Source organism: Homarus americanus, unplaced genomic scaffold (genome assembly GCF_018991925.1).
Source record: "Homarus americanus isolate GMGI-L3 unplaced genomic scaffold, GMGI_Hamer_2.0 scaffold54332, whole genome shotgun sequence".
In the NCBI taxonomy this organism is placed as follows: domain Eukaryota; kingdom Metazoa; phylum Arthropoda; class Malacostraca; order Decapoda; family Nephropidae; genus Homarus; species Homarus americanus.
In genome coordinates this window covers 400875-424035 of record NW_024744014.1, presented here as the reverse complement: position 1 = coordinate 424035, position 23161 = coordinate 400875, and the positions used below count along the sequence as shown (strand labels likewise).

At 41.0% G+C, this 23161-nt stretch overlaps 1 protein-coding gene across 3 annotated transcripts in view; it reads right to left on the bottom strand.

Moving 5' to 3' along the window:
* Window positions 1–680: 680 nt before the first annotated feature.
* The window catches only part of LOC121877608, a 32996-nt gene continuing 10515 nt past the window's right edge, over window positions 681–23161 (bottom strand). The window contains exons 1-10 of one of the 3 annotated variants that reach the window (XM_042383412.1): window positions 21201–22111; window positions 10472–10720; window positions 9434–9572; window positions 8196–8350; window positions 8019–8084; window positions 6954–7098; window positions 4197–4359; window positions 3557–3654; window positions 1974–2196; window positions 681–1324 (exon numbers count right to left, since the gene is read on the bottom strand). In XM_042383412.1, the coding sequence (XP_042239346.1) occupies window positions 1134–1324; window positions 1974–2196; window positions 3557–3654; window positions 4197–4359; window positions 6954–7098; window positions 8019–8084; window positions 8196–8350; window positions 9434–9572; window positions 10472–10720; window positions 21201–21250 (1479 nt within the window). In that variant the 5' untranslated portion in view covers window positions 21251–22111 and the 3' untranslated portion in view covers window positions 681–1133. Of the gene's footprint in view, window positions 1325–1973; window positions 2197–3556; window positions 3655–4196; window positions 4360–6953; window positions 7099–8018; window positions 8085–8195; window positions 8351–9433; window positions 9573–10471; window positions 10721–21200; window positions 22112–23161 lie in introns of those variants that run through there. The other 2 variants (XM_042383411.1, XM_042383413.1) reach the window with 2 other exon arrangements.

The window sequence follows — 23161 nt, the reverse complement described above, 5'->3', positions numbered from 1 at the left end:
ATGAAAGATAGGAAAGCTCATATGAAAGAAAGCTATTGAATTAACCGAGCGCCGCAAACAGCGCCATCTATCGGCCAGGCACCAAATAAAATCTAGCTCTGAAAGGGAGGACGGGGTCAATCTCAAACTCCACCTCTGCTTCTTGTGTTATTATTCATATCCTACTCACTGACCCATGTTTCCCTTTTCCCTGTGTAATTTTATCACCTTTTTTTATCAAACCTCTCATGAAATATAAATGACGTGTATGAAAGCATTGTGGGATATTTCCTGTTAAAACACGACTATCCCTATGCCATCTGGAATATACAGTATATAAACAACCTTAAATTGCACTTGTCCTCGTACTACACAATATATATTGTATTTTTATGGATCACGTTATGATACTCACGAAGTTTATAAAACCCCTGGGTACAGCAAAGTACATAATTCCTGATGTGGAATGGAATAGGCCATACACCCAGACAGAGAATATCAGTCGAGGGTGCATCTTCAGCAGAGGTGCAAGGTTCCCTCCCTGCCCTGACCACATGAACACTGAGGCAGGCACTAAGATCATCTGGAAGAAAGTGACCCCTGCCTCTCCCACACCCCCTATCCATTATTTTTATATCTTACAAAGTCACTTACAAGTTTGGGTGATCAACAGTGAAGGAGCGAGACATAGGGTACAGATGTACAGACAACTTTGCTTTATTGGTACAGACAGACAGGTAACTCATATTCAGCTACTGATTCACCCTGACAAAAGTGGTGATTATTTTCTTTCTATGTCATATTTTCATACAAATTTGTACATACAGTATACTGATATTTGGACAAACTATCTATTTTTATTAATAGTTAATCACATTTAGAATGGCCAGTGGTATCCTGGTTCACCACTCTCATAATTACTTCCTCAGCAGCTACTCAAAGCACCTTGCCACCTGGGTTCAATAAATAGGATGTATGATTCTTGATTGAAAACTACCTCAGCATAACTATATTTACAACTTCTATAAAACTCCTGTTCTAAAACTCTAAAGCATTTAATTAATCAGTAACCACAGATTCTGTTCAGAATAACAATGATATACAGTATTTAGGTTCGACTTGATATTACAGTACTGTACAGTAGTGTCTTTTGTTCAGTAATTCTGAAGTTCTCTAAAGTGAAGATCCTGAAGGAGAGCAATAAAGTACTCTAAGTTAACTTCACCATAGTTTGGATCAATAGATGAACTAAGAGCTGACTGAAAGGTGGATTCTGAAATCTGAAGGTTGTATACCAAGTTGTAGGTGGCTGCTACGTGTTGGACTTCATCTGCTGGCATAAATCCTGTGGGAGATTTACAAAGCTTACAAAGAAGTTGATAGTGACATCATATAAGGCATGGAATGATGAATTGGGAAGGATGTTACACCAGATTTATTATGACCAAAAAATAATGGCCTCGTTCAAACTGGTCAACCAAGAGGTCAGTATCAAGGAGAAGAACATGTCAGACCAAATTATTCTTATATGAATTTCTTCCAATGATTAGTTATTTTGTAAAGTATTCATAGAGAAATCTTACACAATGGATAGTATATTCCAGAAAATCAATTATTTGGACAGATGCAGTGTTGAACTGCAACTCTTTAGAACAAGTCATGAAGTTCTGTTTGATTGAAGAGAAAATGAATATTGTAGTTAAGAAATAATAATATACATAAGCAGAAGTTGTATTTAAGGAAGAGACCTTTGATCTGTTTGGAAGATATGAGATAGATGGCAGGAGGTAAATCACTATCTTGCATGGAGCTATAGTCGGTGTGACGGATGTTGGATGGTTCTACTTAGTTTGGATTTCTTATAGTTTCTTGCTAGCTTTGGTGCACCTGTTTCAACCTACTGAAGTGGGAACCGAACAAGGTTTGAAGATTGATAAACAGGAATTAAAAGAACAAAAGAATATAATTTATCTCGTATATAAAGAGTGATTTACCTGACTGGTCCTCATCAGCACTGTAAACTGCTTGAGCGAGGTACTGATAGTCATTGGTCCACTTCTGTATATCAAAGGCTGGTTCAGGATCCTCCATTGGTGGCACTGGTGATAAGGCCATAGCTTGTGGTTCTGGCTGAAGAGGTAATTGTTCCTCCCTGATTCCTTCTCCATCCTCAATGAATCCTTCATCGGGAAGGAATTCTGTCTGCGTTTGCAGACGCTAGAATATGGGAAACACTGTCTAGAAAGGGCTTATGGTATGAGGACATGGTATTCATCCAAACATATTCGTTTCCTTTAGAGGTAAAGTACAAGTGTTTCCATCAGTTTATACCAGTATCTAATAAGTTCTTTTTCAACTCAAAGGTAGAAGATTCAGAAATAACCTCCACTAACCACACTCGTTTGAAATTTATTTTATACTTCCAAGTCTTGCTTTTGCCACTATTTTCTTCATAAGACATAATTATTTTTCCCTTCCATATACAGTATAAGGTCATCGAAAAGGACTGCCCAGTTTTTAAATGGTTATAGCTGTGCAATATATCAAAATATGGTAATTATTTTTCGAATATCCTGAATTCGGGGCAACGTCCTATTGTGGGAGACTTTCTTCATGACCACAAGCAGTGTGTGTAAGTGATTAATGGCATAAAATCGTTGTGTACTCGTGATTACATGGGTACCCACAGGGCAGTGTACTGGGACTGTTGGTTTTTGTTTGTTTCATAAATGATATACCAACTGCAATATACTCCTCCTTACAAATGTTTGTGGGCGACACAAAGTTATTCTGGGAAATTAAGAACCAAAAGGACTGTGAAGCGTAATAGGAAAATCTCTGCTGGTTTCAGGGGTGGTCAAAGGAATGGCTGTTTAGATTCAAGGTGTTACGTCATGAAATGCAAAAGGATGCACCTAGGCGTACCAACAGCAAGGAGGCGTATCACATGTCCCAACAGGACGAAGAAACATCATTAACTAGTATGTCTTATAAGAAGGGCATTCACATACCTAGATGATCCATCCCTCATAATGCTCTTCAAAAGTGAGGCGCTTCCTCATTTGGAATACTGTCACCAGACTGGTGCCTGCACTCCAGCCTCAGTTACCCAGAGATTAAAACGCCTACAGTTGCCTAACTTATATACTATTGGCGGGCAAGGGGCGACTTAATAGAAGTCTTTCAGCACCTCAGAGGACAAAACTCAGTCGAGTGTTCATACCTGAAACTAGCGAATGCCCGCCCCACTAGGGGTCACACCTTAGGTTGAGGAAGCCACAAGTTAAAAGAACTGTCTCGACATTTTCTTTTTTTGAGTGAGAGTTGTGAACTCTTGGAATAATCTGCCAGAGAGGTTTGATTACGACACAGAGTGTGAGTTCATTTAAAACTAGACATAACTAACACTGGCGCAGGTACAGATACATTCTTGAGCCAGTACATGCCCTGTGTAACAGACATGACCGACCGTCCAAGCGGCTAACAGTTCGATTAGTGGTGAAGAGGATAAAGTAAAGTAAAAAGTAAATACTGTATCTGAAGAGTAATATGTGATAAGATGAATCACAGCACACACCTGTTGTGGGTTGTTGTCCCACGGCGTGTTCAGTGTTGGCTGGTTCTGGAAAGCTGGCAACTGCCCCACTCTTGGGTGACGCGGGTTATGATTATTACCTGAACAAGAGAGGAGGAGGAAGAGGAGGAGGAAGAGGTGTTCATTGAGTGTTTGAATAAATATGAAGTCAGTCATTCGCTCCTGCTATTTTTCCCCACTAACAACTTATCTTCACTACTATTTTTACATCTTTTAACTGTTGTGTAATTTATTTCTTCTGGGGACAGTGACCAGTAAAACATTTCTCTTAAACCACAAGGAATTTCAATTTATCTTCTCAGTTATCTAAGCTAAGGCCCCTAATTAAACATTTACTTAGTTAAATGTTACACTCTTGTATTCCTAGTCCCCACAGCTGATCTTTCTCTATACAAATGTCATCAAATGGATCTATATAGCCTCTCTTTGAAAGTTCATTTAACATTCTATAACAGCAAATTTCTTTATTCTTTGATCTAACGGCACTTTTAACTGTACAGTATATACTGTACCTGTACTGACTCACTTACAATTACTGCATATTTGTATTATTCAGCACAACTCCAAAATAAAGACAAAAAACTTCAATTATCAACATCATCATTATATTGTATATATTTACCCATAACAATAGTATTATGAGATTCAGGAATGACCCTTGTTAGGTAGTTCATGATGGTTTCAATCTTGTAAAGGCCAGCTCCAGTACGATCAGTTGCCAGAAGCAACCGAGCTTTGACGTCTGGTGTCAGGTGGAAGCCACATTTTGAGAGGGCAATTTGCACCTGAAATGAGACAGGAAATAATTTCTATATACATCATAAGCTCCAATAGTTCATTAATATCTTCATTCCCTGGCGATGGGACACCTGACCACGATGTCTACTCTCTGCCTGCTTTTAATTCTTAAAGAATAAAATTACAATCCAAGTTCTTGTATAATTGATAACATGTTACTAGTGGACAAAAGGTGTATCTCCTATCAATTATCTGGGGATCAACTTTCATGCCCAGTACTAAATCTATGAATTTTTACAACATCGTATTGTTACAAATGACATTGTACATTAACTTAATTATACTACATACCCTGTAATTTGATATAATGTACAATGTATCTTAAAATTTTATTAATCTCTGTAAAACTGAAGATTTGTTTATATTGTACTGTTTATATTGTATTGTCTAATGGTAGACCCTGCTGACATATGGCATTACGAAAATTGTGACCAAGTCCCAGGTTACTGATCTATCTTTCTGCCTCATTTACACACAATTGCAGGGTCTCAACTGTCTCTCTTACTATTGACAACACAACAAATATAATCGGACTCATTCTTGATCTGTTTTATTCTCCTATGTCAGTTGATATCAGTATTGAAGCGGGGCCTCTCGGATGGGTCCCACTGGTCGGGAAGGTTGTGGACCCCAGGGCCAACCTGATCATCATCAAGTTACTGGGGCCTCAACTGACACCACCGCGGTTGCTGGAGGATCGGCTTTTTCACTCTTAATTTTTCCAACATTCGCGGCCCGAGATCCAATTTTCCTTCTATGGAGCACCACCATCTATTAACATCTTCCCCCTACCCCTTACTACTTTCCGAGCTTCAACTGACCAAAGCAGCTTCACCCAAACCTTTTCAAGTCTCCAACTACAACCTTTATACCTCCTTCCGTTCTAAGGGAGGTGTATGCGTCTACTGCAACACACGTACACCCATAGCTCGACTCACGGATCTTGATACTTCCCTTTATGATGTCATCTGGCTCAAAATATCTCTACCAACTGTGAATATTTTTCTTTGTTTCCTATACTGTTCTCCCAACTCTACCAACTATTTCGAACTCTTTGACTATCTCACTTCTTGCCATGAGTCGTTGCTATCCACACACACCCAACACCGAGATCCTTTACCTAGGGGATTTCAATGTACACCAGAGAATGGCTTGTCTCTGCAAGGGATGACCCAGGTGGAGCTGAGGCACTCTCTTTTTCCCGACCTAATGATTTTGAACAAATAATCAAACACCCTACACGCGTTCCTGATCGACACGACCAACTTGCTAACATTCTTAATCTTTGTTTTACCTCTAATCCCTCACACTATTTATATTCAATTTCTGCCCCCTTAGGGTCTACAGATTACAATCTTATTTCTATTAAATCAAACTGGGCACGACCACCTCCCCCACCCCCCTCTAAACGTCAACTATGGCACTATCGGAGGTCAAGCTGTCAATCCTTGCGAGAATTCTTCACCGACTTTCCTTGGGGTGAATGTTACTTTTCCACTCGGGATGCCTCGGTATGTGCTGACAGCATTGCTGGGGTTATACAAGGTGGTATGAATGCATTTATCCCATCTTCTACCAAAACTTTCACATTACAATCATGGTTTGATCGCTCCTGCTCTATTGCAAATCAAACTAGATCTGTTTCTAGAGCTGATATCATTACTGCCATCAACGCGGATCTGTGCAGCATCTCTGAATAGGGAGGTAGAAACTTGATTAAATTCAATAGTAATAAAACTCAGTATTTACCAATAACACTTTCCAAATTAGATGATCTCCCACCAATCACATTTCAGGACGCTATCATTCTGCCAAATTTTGAAATAGACATGCTAGGTCACACCATTTCCTCTAATATGTCATGGAAGCCACTCATCGTTAACATAGCTAAAGCTGCCTCCCGAAAGTTGGGAATGCTGTACAGATGCCATAACTACTTAATTCCTGAGCAGTTGCTTCAAGTATAAAAGGGATTCATTCGTCCTAACTTGGAGTACCGCTCTCATACCTGGGGTGGCTTTCTTTTGTCCAACTGTTAGATAGGGTGGAATCAAAGGCATTTCGTCTTTATTAACTCTCCTCCTTTAGTCTATAATCTCTCTTCCCTTTCTCTTCGCCGCAATGTTGCTTCACTCTCTCTTTTACAGGTACTTTAACGAGAAATGTTCGGTGGATTTGGCATCCTGTGTACCACCGGCAAGGCAGTGGGCTCGTAACACTCGTCTTGCCCGCGGTGCCCACCGTTTCTCTGTGGATGTCGGTCACATTAGAATAGCCCGTTATAGTACACCCTTCTTTCCTCACACAGCCAAACTGTGGAATGCTCTGCCTTCTTCTATGTTTCCATACTCATACAATCAGTCTCACTTTAAAAAGCTGATTTTCCGGCATTTTCGTGGTGTAGATAAACACAGTATAACCTTTTTCTTCCTTATTTTTAATTTCTTTGTTCTTATTTTTTCGCCTTGTTGATTTTTATAGATACAAAAACAAAGTGATCGCTAGCTTTGCTTGAGATTATCCAAGGCAGATGGACAGGTTAACATAAACAGTAGCCAATACCACCTGTCTGCCACTCTACCTGTTGTCCACTAAGGAAGTCATTCCGATCACGATCAAGATCATACATTGTTCTTCTGAGGTCAGCCATGTTGACGGGTTTGTCTTTCAACTGACGTTCCATATCAGCCATTAACTTGCCTTCATCTCGGTCGCTGAAGAGAACTCTGAAGATTTAGGATAACGTGTTAGGGACAATCTTAGTAGTTATCATGTAACCCAGTTAAACCAAAAGAGATTACAATACCTGGATCATATGAGGTTTAGACAACTTAGTTTATTTTACCTTATGGAGTAATGTTTAAACATTCAAACATTACTTAGTGGGGAATATATTAAGTTTGGTTAGATGAGCATTTAGGGTGTTTAGTGCTAAGGTGAAATAAGCTGGAGTGCCTGATAATGATGTCATCCCAATATCTTTAAGGGTAAACATGAAGAAGTATTGGAACTAATTTACTATTTACACAAAAGTAACATTGTCTTTTCTTCTCTTTAAACTTGTGCCTCCTCTTCTACCCATCTCTTATGTATATTGGTCACCTCAATTTAGTAATTATTCTTCTGAAAATTTTGAACATCGTGTAACAATCTTTGATACTTGAATAAATGGAAAGTTAGGATGAGTAAAATGTTTTTTCAAGTAAGTAAGTAAGTAAGTAAGTAAGTGTAAAAGATTGCACAAACCCCACATTAAAGGTCGCTAGACTAGACATCAACAAACAGCCACATATTTAGGACCTTTCAAATACAGTACAGCTAAATTGAAAATATTTCGTGAGATAAAATGTTTCGAATCACCTGAAGATTATCCCCCTCCTCCAAGCTTATTTCACCTAAGGATTAATCACCCTAACACTATTTTTGGGGGGTGAGGAAGGTTAGGTTAAGTTAGGTTAATCTTTTGGTGGAATAAACTGGGAGGGGGAGGGAATCTTCGGGTGATCCAACTTTTCGATATTATTTTTTTTTAATTTGTTGCTGCCTCCTGACCAGTGAAGTGGATTATGTAAAGATTAATTAAAGCTCAACAAAAAAGTTCACACGCCAGGAAAGCTTTGGAGATGATATAAAAATGATGACTTACGTGTTCCTTAGATTGACCTTACGAGGCTGTGGTGGCTGCTGCTTGCCTCCTGTTACACCAACGGATCTACAAAAATCATAAGTACAGTATTACTAAAAGTTTTAATAACAACACACATCCTAAATGCTATTCGTTATATCGTTCACTTTACTACGAACAGTACGGTATGGGTCTGACCTCTGGTTGATCATGGGTGGCGGGGGTTTGAGAGCTTCCATCCTGGACTTGGTAAGATAAGTCATCATCTCCTCATAGCGGACCATCGGCACACGATCACCTGCTTCCCCAAATTTTTTACAAATGTTCTTCAGTCCATTGTCAGTCAAGTGAAGCTGTAAGCGAAAACCTTCATGATTTATCAGATAAAAAATGGGTAAATCGTAATGTTTTTCCTATACAGTACTGACTTATATTTTTCTGTCACATAGACCGACACACACGTGAACAAACAACCATGCACACACACAAAGTAAGACACAGTGTTAGGTCCTGTGTACAGTACACTAGGTTAAACCCCTTCCTGAGGATGAAACAAACTGCAAGCTTAGTAACTTGTACAGATAAAGGCTCCACGTCTCTTAGCCTTTATTTACTTGTTAACAAATGGGGGCAACCAAACTCCTCTTCCAGTTAAGTGTAAATCTATTCACGCGTTAAACAAGATACATATTACACACAGTCTCTGGGTGCTGACACCTGTACAAACTATGAGCAGCTCCTCATTAATGACACAGGTATGAGTTACCTCCTACCCCTCAACTTGGCCAAAGTTTTCCTTTATGTGTCTGGTCTTGGCTGAAACGAATGTTAATCTAATTTTAAGATGAACTCAATGGCAGCCATATTGAACTTCTATGTAACAGAAAAAGAAGTAAATTAAACCTATCATCTAACGATTAGTAGAGAATAGTTCTCGTAAGTTTTGAGATGATTAAGCCAATGACACAGAGGGATCAGTGTTTAGAAAATGTTCAATACCAAGGTCGGGGATAAAAATGGTACTAAAATGAGTGAACCCATAGAGAAGCATGAACAATTCTGAAAATATTTTGTGAAAATGTGACGACAGATGTAGGAAGAGAAGCGGGATAAAAACATAAAGAACTGTGGACGCACAACACAACTCATTATCGGATATTTTTTTTAAGTGTTTTTGTTGCATATATTTCCTGGAATAAAAATAAAATTATGCAGACAAAAGTGAACTGTACCATGTTAAAAGACTTTGGTGTAAGGAGAGACAAATGATGTACAGTTATACAGTAGAAAGAGAATGTGTGTGTGTGGGGGGGGGGGGGCGGTGTAACAGACATAGGTGTCATATCCCCACTGTTGTTGACTAACATCATGTACAGTAATTTATAAAACCACCTTGTTAAGCTCTGTCAACACAACACGAGAGTCTGACGGCTCACCTGGAACTTATTCAATGTGCCCTTGACGGTATCTGTGGACAGGATGCCGTCTCTGTCTCGATCTTGTGCCCTGAGGTTTATGAGCAGTCCCTGTAGGCCTCGCTCCGGTAGCTCTTTCACCTTTCTGATAACTTCATTCCTGTGAAAGATCAAATGAATCTTTTAACTAATAAGACTCAAAGAACAGTGAAAAAAAAAATATTTTTTGTAAAATATAACTTAAAGGTTGATATATTCCTACAAGAACACTTCTCTCGTCTCCTTCAGAGGCGCCAGACTGTACTGCAGAGTTACCACAAGCAAGACTTTCCTCCTCCCTGCAGGACAAGTTTGAATACACTTGGTTGGGTTGTTTACTTAACCTTGGAGTTACTGTATGATTAACCTAACTTAGTTGTATGATCCTACTTGGTGTTTGGTTACCTTACACTGACCCCATAATTTCCATGTTATTCAAAGTGTCGCCAACTTTTCAGAAGACTTTAACAAGTTACAGTGGATACAGCATGTCCATCACTGATCATGGGGAGGAATAGGAATTACACCCATGTAAGAAATGTTCACTAACACATACAGTACCAGCGGTAACTGTAGCCTTCACTACTGAGGGTCTACAGTATATGAGCATCCTGTGTTTAATGTAGGAAATTATCTAATGGTTATTCATAATGAGAAATTAAAGTGGGTCCTATTGGTATGATTGTCTGTTAGAGACAGTGGCCAGCACTGCACTCGACCAATTTCACAACCCCAACAGCAAAGTTATGTACCCACAGACAGCACTCGCGACCACTACGATAAGAAGTGTGTACAGCATCCACAACACATTATAGAGTCAATGTCAATAAACAAAGTTCGTGTATAAATTTAAACGATAATTCAAGACACTTCAATCCAAATTTCTGTATATGATAAATAAATCTAATGCATATATTTTAAGTTTATAGCAACTAAGCTCTGTGTTACAATACAAACCTTTTACAGATTAATCAATACACATTACACGGTAAAACTCGCCAGGAATTAATAAGATCTTACTTGAGTGATATATCATCCAGCTCCGACAACCCGAAATCTTGTTCTTTTTTCCTGCCAGAGTCCTTGATGGGGGGGAGGACGGAGAAGTTGCCTCCTCTGGGTCCTGTGTCCCCCGGGCGCCCAGGTGGTGGACCCGTGGGCGCTGGCTGGCCTCCCGGTCCACCACCAAGAGTAGGTGCCCCCCGCGACCTCTGTCTCACCACCAGCGGCACCCCACTCGATGACACACTGTGTACGGTGGGGTGTGCCCTATTCATGCGAGAACATTATAAATAGGTTAATTAAATTGTAAACTTGCGGTTTTTTATGTAAATTTTATATTTATATAGTTTTATCTCATGGTACTATATACGTGTAATTTTGGATCACCTGAAGATTAAACACCCCAGCATATTTCACCTTAATGTTAATTACCTTAAAGCTAACCGACCTAACCCTCTGGTAGCGTTACGGTGGTTAATATTCATGTAAAATAAGCTGGGTGTCTAAACCTCAGGTGATCCATAGTTTTTAATATATTAATTAAATCGTCAAAGACATCAACGGTCCAAAAGATATATTAATTTGGAAATTAATATCACATTTAAACACAAACTCAAAGCATCGTGCAGCCCAACGTGTTAAGGTGCTCACAACACAGAAGAACATCAATATTGTTTTGTTTTAATGTTAGGCTCGTGTCTTTTAACTCAGGTTAAATGCATCGTCTAGTAAACACAAGTCATCAAACATCACATCTAATAAAGATACAAGTCTCTGGTTTGCTGTAAGTCTTTCCAAGGTGAAGTTTCAGATGGTAGTGGGGACCAACTCATCCTTGAGAGCAACGCCCTCTGTGTGATGGCCTGTGTTGCCTTCAGTGACCTTTACGGTAACCATTTTATTGGGTTTGTAATACAGGCATTGGTTTCATTATTCACGGAAAGGACATATTTTGGGGCGCGCGGTCTACTCACCAGAGACTATGAGTATAGAAAGTGTTTGGCCTACTCGTCTCTCAGTGCAGACACCCTGGTGAGACCACTTTAGAAGACCATAAACTTATATGGGTATTAATACATGAAAGGTGTGAGAGGGAAAAGTTGAACCACAGCAAGACTCAACCAAACCAATGGCGGTGGGGGAGAAGTCGGGAAAGGGGTACAGAGGGGGACTATATATATATATATATATATATATATATATATATATATATATATATATATATATATATATATATATATATATATATATATATATATATATATATATATATATATATATATATATATATAATGCAGTGAAAATGTTAACAACTTTTCATAAACAAGTCATCTAAAGAAATGGTCCCCCAAGATTTATACTGTACGCTAGATCTTATCTCTAGAACAAGAAAGAAAACTTTGGAAACCTAAATTCATCTAATACAACTATACTTAGGAGAAAATCTATGTGCCTCTTCACCACCACCACGTATTATCAAAACTTTTACACAACACGCATGTAAGTGACCTTGTAGGGTGTAGACAGAGGAGTGTTTAAGAGGGGCTGGTCGAGGCTCTAGTCTAGCCAGTTGACGGCGTACCATGTGTTTCAAATAGCACAATGAAGACCTTCCTCGTAACCACGCAGTGAACATTGGTTTTTATCCTGGCAAGAGATTAAAGACGGAATTCTTTATAGATTTCTGACAAAACTTTTATCTGGAAATTTCACTACGAAGTGCTTGAGAATCATTTGTTCCACAACCAGATATTCCCGCTGTTACTAAAGCAGCCATCAATATCCCTTACATATCACCGTCACCCACATAACACCCGTTGACACACACTCTTCCCTAACTCACACATAAACACTAATTGGTCTCAAATTCACAACGATCCTTAAGTTAAAAAGATCCATCTATTTACTGAGACGTAAAAACATTAACTAACTCACATATAGAAAAACTCATATGGCCACAAAAATCATGTTCAATTTACAATAAAACTCTACCACCCGTAAGTAACTACACGGTCCCGTGACTCGAGCTATTGTGGAAAATAAAACCCCACCAACTTTACTAACAAATGGCCCACACACCCTCACCACGACACACTGCTGCCACCCACGACAATAATAACAATTCAGAGCTACAACTTCAATCTGATACACAAAGTTTATGACATTTTACAACCACAACTATACATTGTTTCTCAAGACTAGTTATCCCTTCAACTATGACAGAAGGAGAGGTTGATAGTTGTCCCAAATTATAATCGTTAGTTGAATGGTGATTTAATGTTGGTTCAGGTCGTCAATATATGCACTGTGTTGTGTGAAGGTTAGGTGAGTGCAGGTCAAGATGGTGTATTGTATAGTAGGTAAGCTAAGTCACGCGGGTCAGGAAAGGTAAGGTAAAGGTAAGGTAAGGTAAGGTAAAGTAAGGTAAGGTGGGGTAAGGTAAGGTAAGGTAAGGTAAGGTAAGGTAAGGTAATGGTAAGGTAAGGTAAGGTAAGGTAAGGTAAAGTAAGGTAAGGTAAGGTAAGGTAAGGTAAGGTAAGGTAAGGTAATGGTAAGGTAAGGTAAAGGTAAGGTAAAGGTAAGGTAAAGGTAAGGTAAAGGTAAGGTAAAGGTAAGGTAAGTTAAGGTAAGGTGTTGCAAGGTAAGGTAAGGTAAGGTAATTCTTGGTTACAATATATACCACTATAACAACCTCTCCGGGGACCTTGATACGCAGGTACTCACAGAGTCGCTGTGGTGGGTCAACACTAATGAGACGGGCGGGCGGCGCTACTTAACACACCCAAAGAGAGATCAACAACACCACACACACACACACACACACACACACAAACACACACACACACACACACACACACAAACACACAATACACACACACACAAACACACACACACACACACACAAACACACAAAACATGCCACACACACACAAACACACACACACACACACACACACACATGCTTGGTGGTAAAAGTTGTGATCCTGACCTACCTACGACCTCTTGACCCCCCCCCCTTTCCCTTTCCCTTTGTAACAGTAGCGTTTTGATGTTGTTTTTGTTAAATATACATAGTCATGCACACACTAGCTCCCACCCTCTCAGGTACAACGCCATCTAGTGCCCGGATTTGCGTTACCTTGTCTTGGTGTGGGAGGCTCGAGTGAACGCGGGATGGGTATAAAGTTCCCATTATTTAAACCTAAATGAGACGTTAGAGGTGGATAGTCGGTAAACGGGATGGTTCTTTACTACAGTGAGGTAGGTATAAGTGACCTCTACTGAGACATCTACGTTTTCTACACCGTGTGAATTAGACTTCTTGATGAGGAAAGGTTTTTTGAGGGGGAACTACTCGTATTACAGTAATTTCATCTTTTACCTTTGAACGACCATGGTGTGTGTGTGTGTGTGTGTGTGTGTGTGTGTGACAGTATTAGCGTCTTTGTGTGTGGGTGTGGGCATGTATGAACGTGTTTGTGTGCGTATGTGGGTGTGTGTGCGGGGGGGGTATATATGAACGTGTTTGTGTGTGCGTGTGTGCATGTATGAGCGTGTGTGTATACATGTGTGACAGCATGAGTGTGTTTGTGTGCGTGTGGGCATGTATGAACGTGTTTATGTGCGCGTGTGGGTATGTATGAACGTGTCTGTGTGTGTGTGTGTGTGCGGGGGGTATGTATGAACGTGTTTGTGTGTGCGTGTGTGCATGTATGAGCGAGTGTGTATACATGTATGACAGCATGAGTGTATTTGTGTATACGTGTGGGCATGTATGAGCATCTCTGTGTACAGTATGCGTGTGGGTATGCGTGTACAGGTACTTTAGGTTAACTTAAATTTGACGTTTAGAAAAGTCCCCCTCAAAAGAAGATTAAAAAAACACACACACACACACACACACACACACACACACACACACACACACACACACACACACACACACACACACACACACAGATAAACCATAGCAACACAAATTCAGATCTTAATGAAAACAAAATACAGGAAAACATTTAAGATACAAAATACAGATAAAAATAATAATTATGCAGCTTTTAAGTAGAGGCAAATAAAATATAATTATCATGCTATTTTTAAGTATCTAAGTATAAAAGCCAAAGAGAGATTTAAGTAACTATAAAGTGCAAGGTAAAGTGAAAGTACAGGGTAAAGTCATTCTAAGTGGTAAGTGCATGGAGTGGTAAGTGCCGGGTAAAGTAATTCTAAGTGCAGGGTAAAGTAATTCTAAGTGGTAAGTGCCGGGTAAAGTCATTCTAAGTGCAGGGTAAAGTAATTCTAAGTGGTAAGTGCCGGGTAAAGTCATTCTAAGCGCAGGGTAAAGTAATTCTAAGTGGTTCTAAGTGGTAAGTGCCGGGTAAAGTCATTCTAAGTGCAGGGTAAAGTAATTCTAAGTGGTAAGTGCCGGGTAAAGTCATTCTAAGCGCAGGGTAAAGTAATTCTAAGTGGTAAGTGCCGGGTAAAGTCATTCTAAGTGGTAAGTGACTGTGACCTCCTTTTAAGTGGCTGACATACTCTCTCACAGGTGTTCTGGCTTTATTAATGGTTCATCAAGGTGACCAATACTGTGTGCCTTGGAGCCGTGTTGATGGTGACCAAGGTGAGGTGGTGGAGGAGGAGGAGGGAAGGAGGAGAAGGGGAGGGGAGGAGGGAGAAGGGGAGGAGGAGGAGATAAGAAAGAAAGAAGTAGGGAGGAGGAGGAGAGTTAAGAAGAGAGAGAAAAAGTCAGAATAAGAAAATCTATGGAAATCACGAGGCTGGTGGTTGGGACATAGGTAGTGGCAAGGGGTGGTGGGGGTAAGTAGGCAGAGGTGGTGGGGGTAGTGGCAGGGGGTGGTGGGGGTAGTGGCAGGTGGTGGTGGGAGTAGTGGCAGGAGGTGGTGGGGATGGTGGGGGTAGCGGCAGGGGTAAGGGTAGTGGTATTGGTATTAGTATTTATCATCGTGACGTCGAGTGATTTGACTGGTTGTTGGTGTGGAATGCAGTCACTTGCGTCGTCTACCTGGGCGACACACACACACACACACACACACACACACACACACACACACACACACACACACACAACACCACGTTCTACTCGTCAATATCATACAAAATTCATGGCTGCGTGAATTACTACCCAACAATAACTACCAAAGATATTATTATTATTATTTTTTTTAAACAATGGTATCGTTTAATCTAGCCAATAAGAAAAGCGGGGCGGGGCGGGGCGGGGCGGGGGAGGGCAGGGACGGGGGAGAAGCGGAGACGAGGAGTGTAGAATACAAACAAACAGCCTTTATTATGATCCAATAATTACTTTCGTTCACTTTCTTATATTTCCGTGCCAGAGATAACCGAGATTAGTTTAAGGTTTGATGAATTAAGGTAGAAAACTGTGTGTGTGTTATTAGTGGAGATGATAAGGTGGACACGGAGGTAAGGAAAATATAAATAAATAAGATATGAAGTGAAGGAATACTACTAACAAAAACAGCAACAATATTATTTACCCAGCAGACATCACACATACAGCCAGCAGACATCACATACAGTCAGCAGACATCACATACAGCCAACAGACATCACATACAGCCAGCAGACATCACATGCAGCCAACAAACATCACACATACAGCCAGCAGACATCACATGCAGCCAACAAACATCACACATACAGCCAGCAGACATCACACATACAGCCAGCAGACATCACACATACAGCCAGCAGACATCACATGCAGCCAACAGACATCACATGCAGCCAAGCAGACATCACATGCAGCCAACAGACATCATATACAGCCAGCAGACATCACATGCAGCCAACAAACATCACATACAGCCACAAAACATCACACATACAGCCAGCAGACATCATATGTTGCTTGGTGTAAGTTGTTTGTAATCAAGGTACTATTCCTAAGGTCAGTCCTCCGCGCCAACAACAGACGCTAGTGTAGTCGGCCCTGTAGCCTTAACTAAAGCTCTATCTACACCGCACCAACAACAGACGCTAGTGTAGTGGACCCTGTAGCCTTAACTAAAGCTCTATCTACACCGCACCAACAACAGACGCTAGTGTAGTCGGCCCTGTAGCCTTAACTAAAGCTCTATCTACACCGCACCAACAACAGACGCTAGTGTAGTGGGCCCTGTAGCCTTAACTAAAGCTCTATCTACACCGCACCAACAACAGACGCTAGTGTAGTGGGCCCTGTAGCCTTAACTAAAGCTCTATCTACACCGCACCAACAACAGACGCTAGTGTAGTCAGCCCTGTAGCCTTAACTAAAGCTCTATCTACACCGCACCAACAACAGACGCTAGTGTAGTGGGCCCTGTAGCCTTAACTAAAGCTCTATCTACATTACTTGATTAGCTCAACAAGCACCGGTCTGCAGTGCCCTTGTAAGACGATCCTTTTTGAGAGACACACCTTGTACAACCTCACATTAACTTACACCCAGACACTAATCCCATCTATGCACTGTACCGGCACATTGACTCCCTCACACACACAGAGAGCCGTTGTAGATGACACACTCGTCTAAGGTGTAAGTCAACCATCTACTCTTTCTTGGATCTCTCATTTATTATTAGTTCCCAAACCAGATGACTCGTGGCGACCTTGAGTGGACTATCGAAGCTTATGTAAGGTGACGGTTCCTGATCGTTTTCCATTGTTCGTCCTAGGGCAAGGGGGGAAGAGTATAGTGTTCTCTCCGGCAGGTGGCGCTGGATGAAGAAAGCCGCCCCTTAACAGCTTTCATCACACCTTCGGGATACTGGGAGTGTCTTTGCACGCTTTTCGGTCTACACAGCAGTCCTATCATTTTTTTTTCTATGTTAATGACAACTATTTTCAGTTCCATTATAAGTGTCCTACTAATACTTGTTACGTTCAGCGGTAGTGACTTTCTCAAGTTCAGAGCTGAGACTTTCTGTATCATTCATCTATACAGTAGAGTCTTCGTTAAGAGCTCGTCTTCTCCCTGAGGCAAACTCACATAGGAAACATTTATCATAGTTATAAAGAGGACTATGAGGAGGGTCGCCTATGGACTGCCTATCTCTGTAACCAATATAAAGTGTATGAACTATCCCCGGCCGGTAGTCACTCCAGCACCAGCAACACTTCACCTTACCGTGGCCTTGAGGCAGCACAACCCGCCTGTTTACCAAGGCTGGTATGTTAAGTGCCAAGGTTGGAATAGCCAGGGGTGGGCTTCAGGGACCAGCTGTACCCAGAGTAATGGTTCATACACTCATTTGTCTGTCCAGCTGTATATATGACTCCCTAGATGGTTGTTTGTGTCACCAGCCGCCGCCACGATCAGTAATAATAATAATAGAATGAACTGACCCACAATCTGGTAGAAACAGTCGTATTTTATATGAAGGAACACTGGCTCACTGAGGCCAACTGTCTTAACAAGATAAGATGTGTAATAATTCTGATATTAATGACACAAACGATATACTGTACATACACTAATACATATAAAAATGACTCTTATTCAAAAGCAAACCAAACCAAACCAAACCTCACCTAACCTAACCTAACCTAACCTAACCAAACCAAACCAAACCAAACCAAACCTCACCAAACCTCACCTAACCTAACCTAACCTAACCAAACCAAACCAAACCAAACCAAACCTCACCTAACCTAACCTAACCAAACCTAACCAAACCCAACCTAACCAAACCAAACCAAACCAAACCTCACCTAACCTAACCTAACCAAACCTAACCAAACCCAACCTAACCAAATCTAACCAAACCAAATTCAACCTAACTTAACTCTCCCTCGTCAGTGTTTTCATAGGAGCGAGGCACATGATGTATAACACCAATATGGATCACATGGTAAAACACTCCTTACTGCTGACAAACTTTTCACAGGGGAAGACCAATTTTATTATCTAAAGTACAGAGACTCATTCTTAACTAACGTTCACTTAACATCAGGTAGGACATAAACATTAACGTATACAGGATATAATCACCGTTCACCTGTCCTGGGGAAATGAAGGTGGTTAAATGGTCAAGTGCAGCAACGGTGTGTGTGTGTGTGTGTGTGTTAACCCAGGGCCAAGTGATATAGTGAAACGAGGCTCACAATGACCGTAGAGTTTAATGCACAGTAACTTAGTGTTTATGACGGGACACACACACACACACATACACACACACACACACTCTCTCTCTCTCTCTCTCTCTGTGTACATTCCACCAACAGAACCTTGAGAGAGACACGGTGTACTCTCATTCCTGACGAAGGGACTGACATATCTAATTTCTTGTGAGGGTCGCGTGAGAGGAGTGGCAGCCGACGACAATAACGCCCTCTCACACCTGCTAATTTACCCCTCGTGCTGAGAGTGAGTGAGGGGAAGAAATGAAGTGTCTTGAGGTGAGGGAAGATAGTGTTATGTTATGGTATGTCTGTCTGTCTCTCTCGTGCAGTAAGGCAATATGTGTTAGGTAAGGAATGACCAATCTGTCGTCGCATTATGTATTGAGTTTTGAATCATATTTGTCTTGTGTCGTGGTGTGAATCATATGTGTGTGTGTGTGTGTGTGTGTGTGTGTGCGTGCGTGTGTGTGTGTGTGTGTGTGTGTGATTTTGTACATGTCTGTGTGATCATATAAGTATATATGTATATGTGTATAGCCTACTAGTGTATACATGTGTACATCCCTCAATCTGTACACAGCCACAGGCGAGATTTAAGGACAGCACCTAGTCACGACCCCAGTAAAACACACACACACACACACACACACACACACACACACACACACACACACACAGGGTTCACAACAGGTGTCAGAGGCCATCATGTATACGCCATTAGTAGTACAGTACTCAGGTATACATCAATTATTTACACTAGTAGGTGCATGCATGAACCCACACGATATTGAATTTTTGTGGATGGTGTGTGTGTGTGTGTGTGTGTGTGTGTGTGTATCGACGTTTTTTTATGCATATGTTTGCACACAATGTCTCCTGTACACACACACACACACACTACTAACGTCTATTTTACACATAAACACAATATTAACGTCTCCTATGAATTGATCCCAGTACGTAACCTCTTCTAAATCTCTGATATAATCCTTTAATTATTTACGTTTATTCAATTAGACGCAATTTAGTATATCTAACGTATAAAACAAAACATGCGAGCGCTGATTGGGCCATACCCACCATGACGTCAGATAGATCCATAATACCATCCAGTTAAATCAAGGCGTGTACTGATTGGTCCATACCCATCATGACGTCACATAAGATCCAACATGATGGCATCTTGGATCGTATGTGACGTCATGATAGGTATAGACCAAGCAGGTTTAATGCGGATAAGTTGCGTCTTATTATTACGGTCACGTATAGGTGTATGACGTCAAGGTTGATAGGGACCAATCAGTGCACTCCAGACCCGCATTAAAGTGTATTCTACAAAATTAAATGAAAGATGAACTGGTTACACACATAGTCACAGAAAACGGAATGAGTATTGGTAACTAAGGCGTATATCAAGAGTACCAGGTGTGGGAATAAGAGTACCAGGTGTGGGAACAAGAGTACCAGTTGTGGGAACAAGAGTACCAGGTGTGGGAACAAAAGTACAAAGTGTTGGAACAAGAGTACCAGGTGTGGGAACAAGAGTACCAGGTGTGGAAACAAAAGTACCAGGTGTGGGAACAAGAGTACCAGGTGTGGGAACAAGAGTACCAGGTGTAGGAACAAGAATACCAGGTGTGGGAACAAGAGTACCAGGTGTGGAAACAAAAGTACCAGGTGTGGGAACAAGAGTACCAGGTGTGGAAACAAAAGTACCAGGTGTGGGAACAAGAGTACCAGGTGTGGAAACAAAAGTACCAGGTGTGGGAACAAGAGTACCAGGTGTGGAAACAAAAGTACCAGGTGTGGGAACAAGAGTACCAGGTGTGGAAACAAAAAGTACCAAGTGTGGAATAAGAATTGCTAGATGTGGGAACAAGAGTACCAGGTGTGGGAACAAAGTACCAGGTGTGGGAACAAGAAGTACCAGGTGTGGGAAACAAAAGTATGCCAAGTGTGAAGACCAAGAGTGCTAGATGTGGGAACAAGAGTACCAGGTGTGGGAACAAATTGCCAGGTGGTGGGAACATAAGAATACCAGGTGTGGGAACAAGAGTACCAGGTGTGGAAACAAAAGTACCAGGTGTGGGAACAAGAGTACCAGGTGTGGAAACAAAAGTACCAAGTGTGGGAATAAGAGTACTAGATGTGGGAACAAGAGTACCAGGTGTGGGAACAAGAGTACCAGGTGTGGGAACAAGAGTGCCAGATGTGGAAACAAAAGTACCAAGTGTGGGAATAAGAGTACTAGATGTGGGAACAAGAGTACCAGGTGTGGGAACAAGAGTACCAGGTGTGGGAACAAGAATACCAGGTGTGGGAACAAGAGTACCAGGTGTGGGAACAAGAGTACCAGGTGTGGGAACAAGAGTACCAGATGTGGGAACAAGAGTACCAGGTGTGGGAACAAGAATACCAGGTGTGGAAACAAGAGTACTAGATGTGGGAACAAGAGTACCAGAAGTGAGAACAGGTGTGGGAACAAGAATGACAGGTGAGAACAACTATTGAACGCCAGACTGGAGAAGAACAACGCCAGACTGGAGAAGAACAACGCCAGACTGGAGAAGAACAACACCAGGCGACAAAGACCACTTACTGTCGCTGGCGGGGATACACCACGTCCCGGGTGACCAGAGCACAACACATGGTAGCGTCTCTCTCTCTACTCGGGCTTCACTACCACCATTATCTTCCTCCTTTTAATCAACTAAACCTTCCTCTTGACTGGTGTTGACTGACTGTTATGGCCAATTTAGAGCCAGTCAGTAAGATGTGGATAATAGGTTGGTAGCTCTTCTTCTGACTGGTTGACTGTTAAATTTTTCATTTTTTCTCACTTGTTAACTGTTCTTCCAGTCAACCAAGTCAGATTATCTTGACTGTTCCTTTAACTGGTTTACTGTCACACCACCTTTAACTAGTTCTTGTAACACTGCACGTATTAATACTAGCTGTCTAATTTTCCACTATGAACATTTGCCATAGTTACACGTAAACACAAATAAACACTTGAGGAATGTTAAACACCAATAAACACTCGTGAGTAATGTTATAAGTTTATATTACAGTCACAGTAAAAGTTTTATATCACCTGTTTAATCAAAATTATATGACAAGTTACTCATGTTACCGCAGCCTCGTCACTCAATCGTATGCAAACATTTCTTTCGTTTATTTTTGGCTTTCCAGACATCTGTATATCTCTTTATCTCTTCTCAGGCGTTATTAAGCAGGAAGATAGCATCATACAGCTGTCTGTTATTATTAATTGCTTGTAAAATTACGTATCACTTTCCAATCTCTTCAAGGTTAATTTAGTATATCACTCAACTGTAATGTCTTCTAGTGTGTTTGAATCATTTATAGTTAATTATTTTATTCTCAAGCGTGAGTAAATTCGCAAATCACATCACATATGTCAGAATGTTTGTCTTATGCCATCTCAGATACGTCAAGTGTGTGTGACTGAGGCGTCGCGCGGAATGAGAGGAGAGTGGCGGGGGAGGTGTGCCCACGCCTGCCCTCTGCCGGCCACCACACCAACACACACCTACACCTAACGCTCGATTCTCAAAGGTCGTACAATAAATTATTCCTCACATTGAGAGAGGTAAGAATGCCACCAACTAAAGAAAAAACTTTCTCTTTGCGTAAACTTTGAGACTAAATTAAAATATTTAGTTAAGAAAGATTTAAGAGTGCAGCAGCTACCCCAAGCAGTGCCGGATTAACCATGAGGCACTTGAGGCACTGGCCTCAGGCCCCCCTACTCTAAGGGGCCCCAAATCCAAACATTCTCGAAGTTGAAGCGTATAAAACATGAACTTTGTTCAACGATGTCCTAGCAACGTCTCAATTTTCTGTCTCGTATGAACATTGAACGTGTTATTTTGCAGAAGCTTAATATTGATGAAATCATTGATAAATTTGGGTATATTTTGTTCTTGTTATTTATATATACCTTGAGGGTAGGGGGCCCCAAGTTGATCTGTGCCTCAGGCCCCTATTAAGCTTAATCCGGCCCTGACCCCAAGAAGTTTTTCCGTACGTTAATTGTGTCTGAGATTAAGTTCCTGTATTTGGCTAAAGCAATTTCACTCACTCACTCAGTCAGGTACATTCTTAAGTATTCACTTTCGACGAATATTCATGTTACGAAGCTTTGACAATCCGCTGAAGCCTGTGTGACTGGCCGTGCCCTCGCCTGTCCACACTCTTCACTACTCTTACACGCAGGTTTTTCACGTGACTTTTTACTGGTTTGAGAAGTACAGTACATCAGATTTATCACTTCTTTGTTAATTGGGAGTGAGTTAAGGAACGAATGAAATAGTCTTAACCTGCAGAATCTTACTGTTTCAAATATTTACCTGTAGTCAAGTACCAAGTGTTACTAGCTACTTATTATTTCATGTTTGCAACTTGTATTGTTTTGTACGTTTCCAGGAAAGCAAAATAAACAACTATTGACTATGTATTATAATTTTCTTCTTGTTATTATCACGCTTCATTGTTTTCTCCATTAACGACCTTAGGCAATGACAACACTAGAGAGAC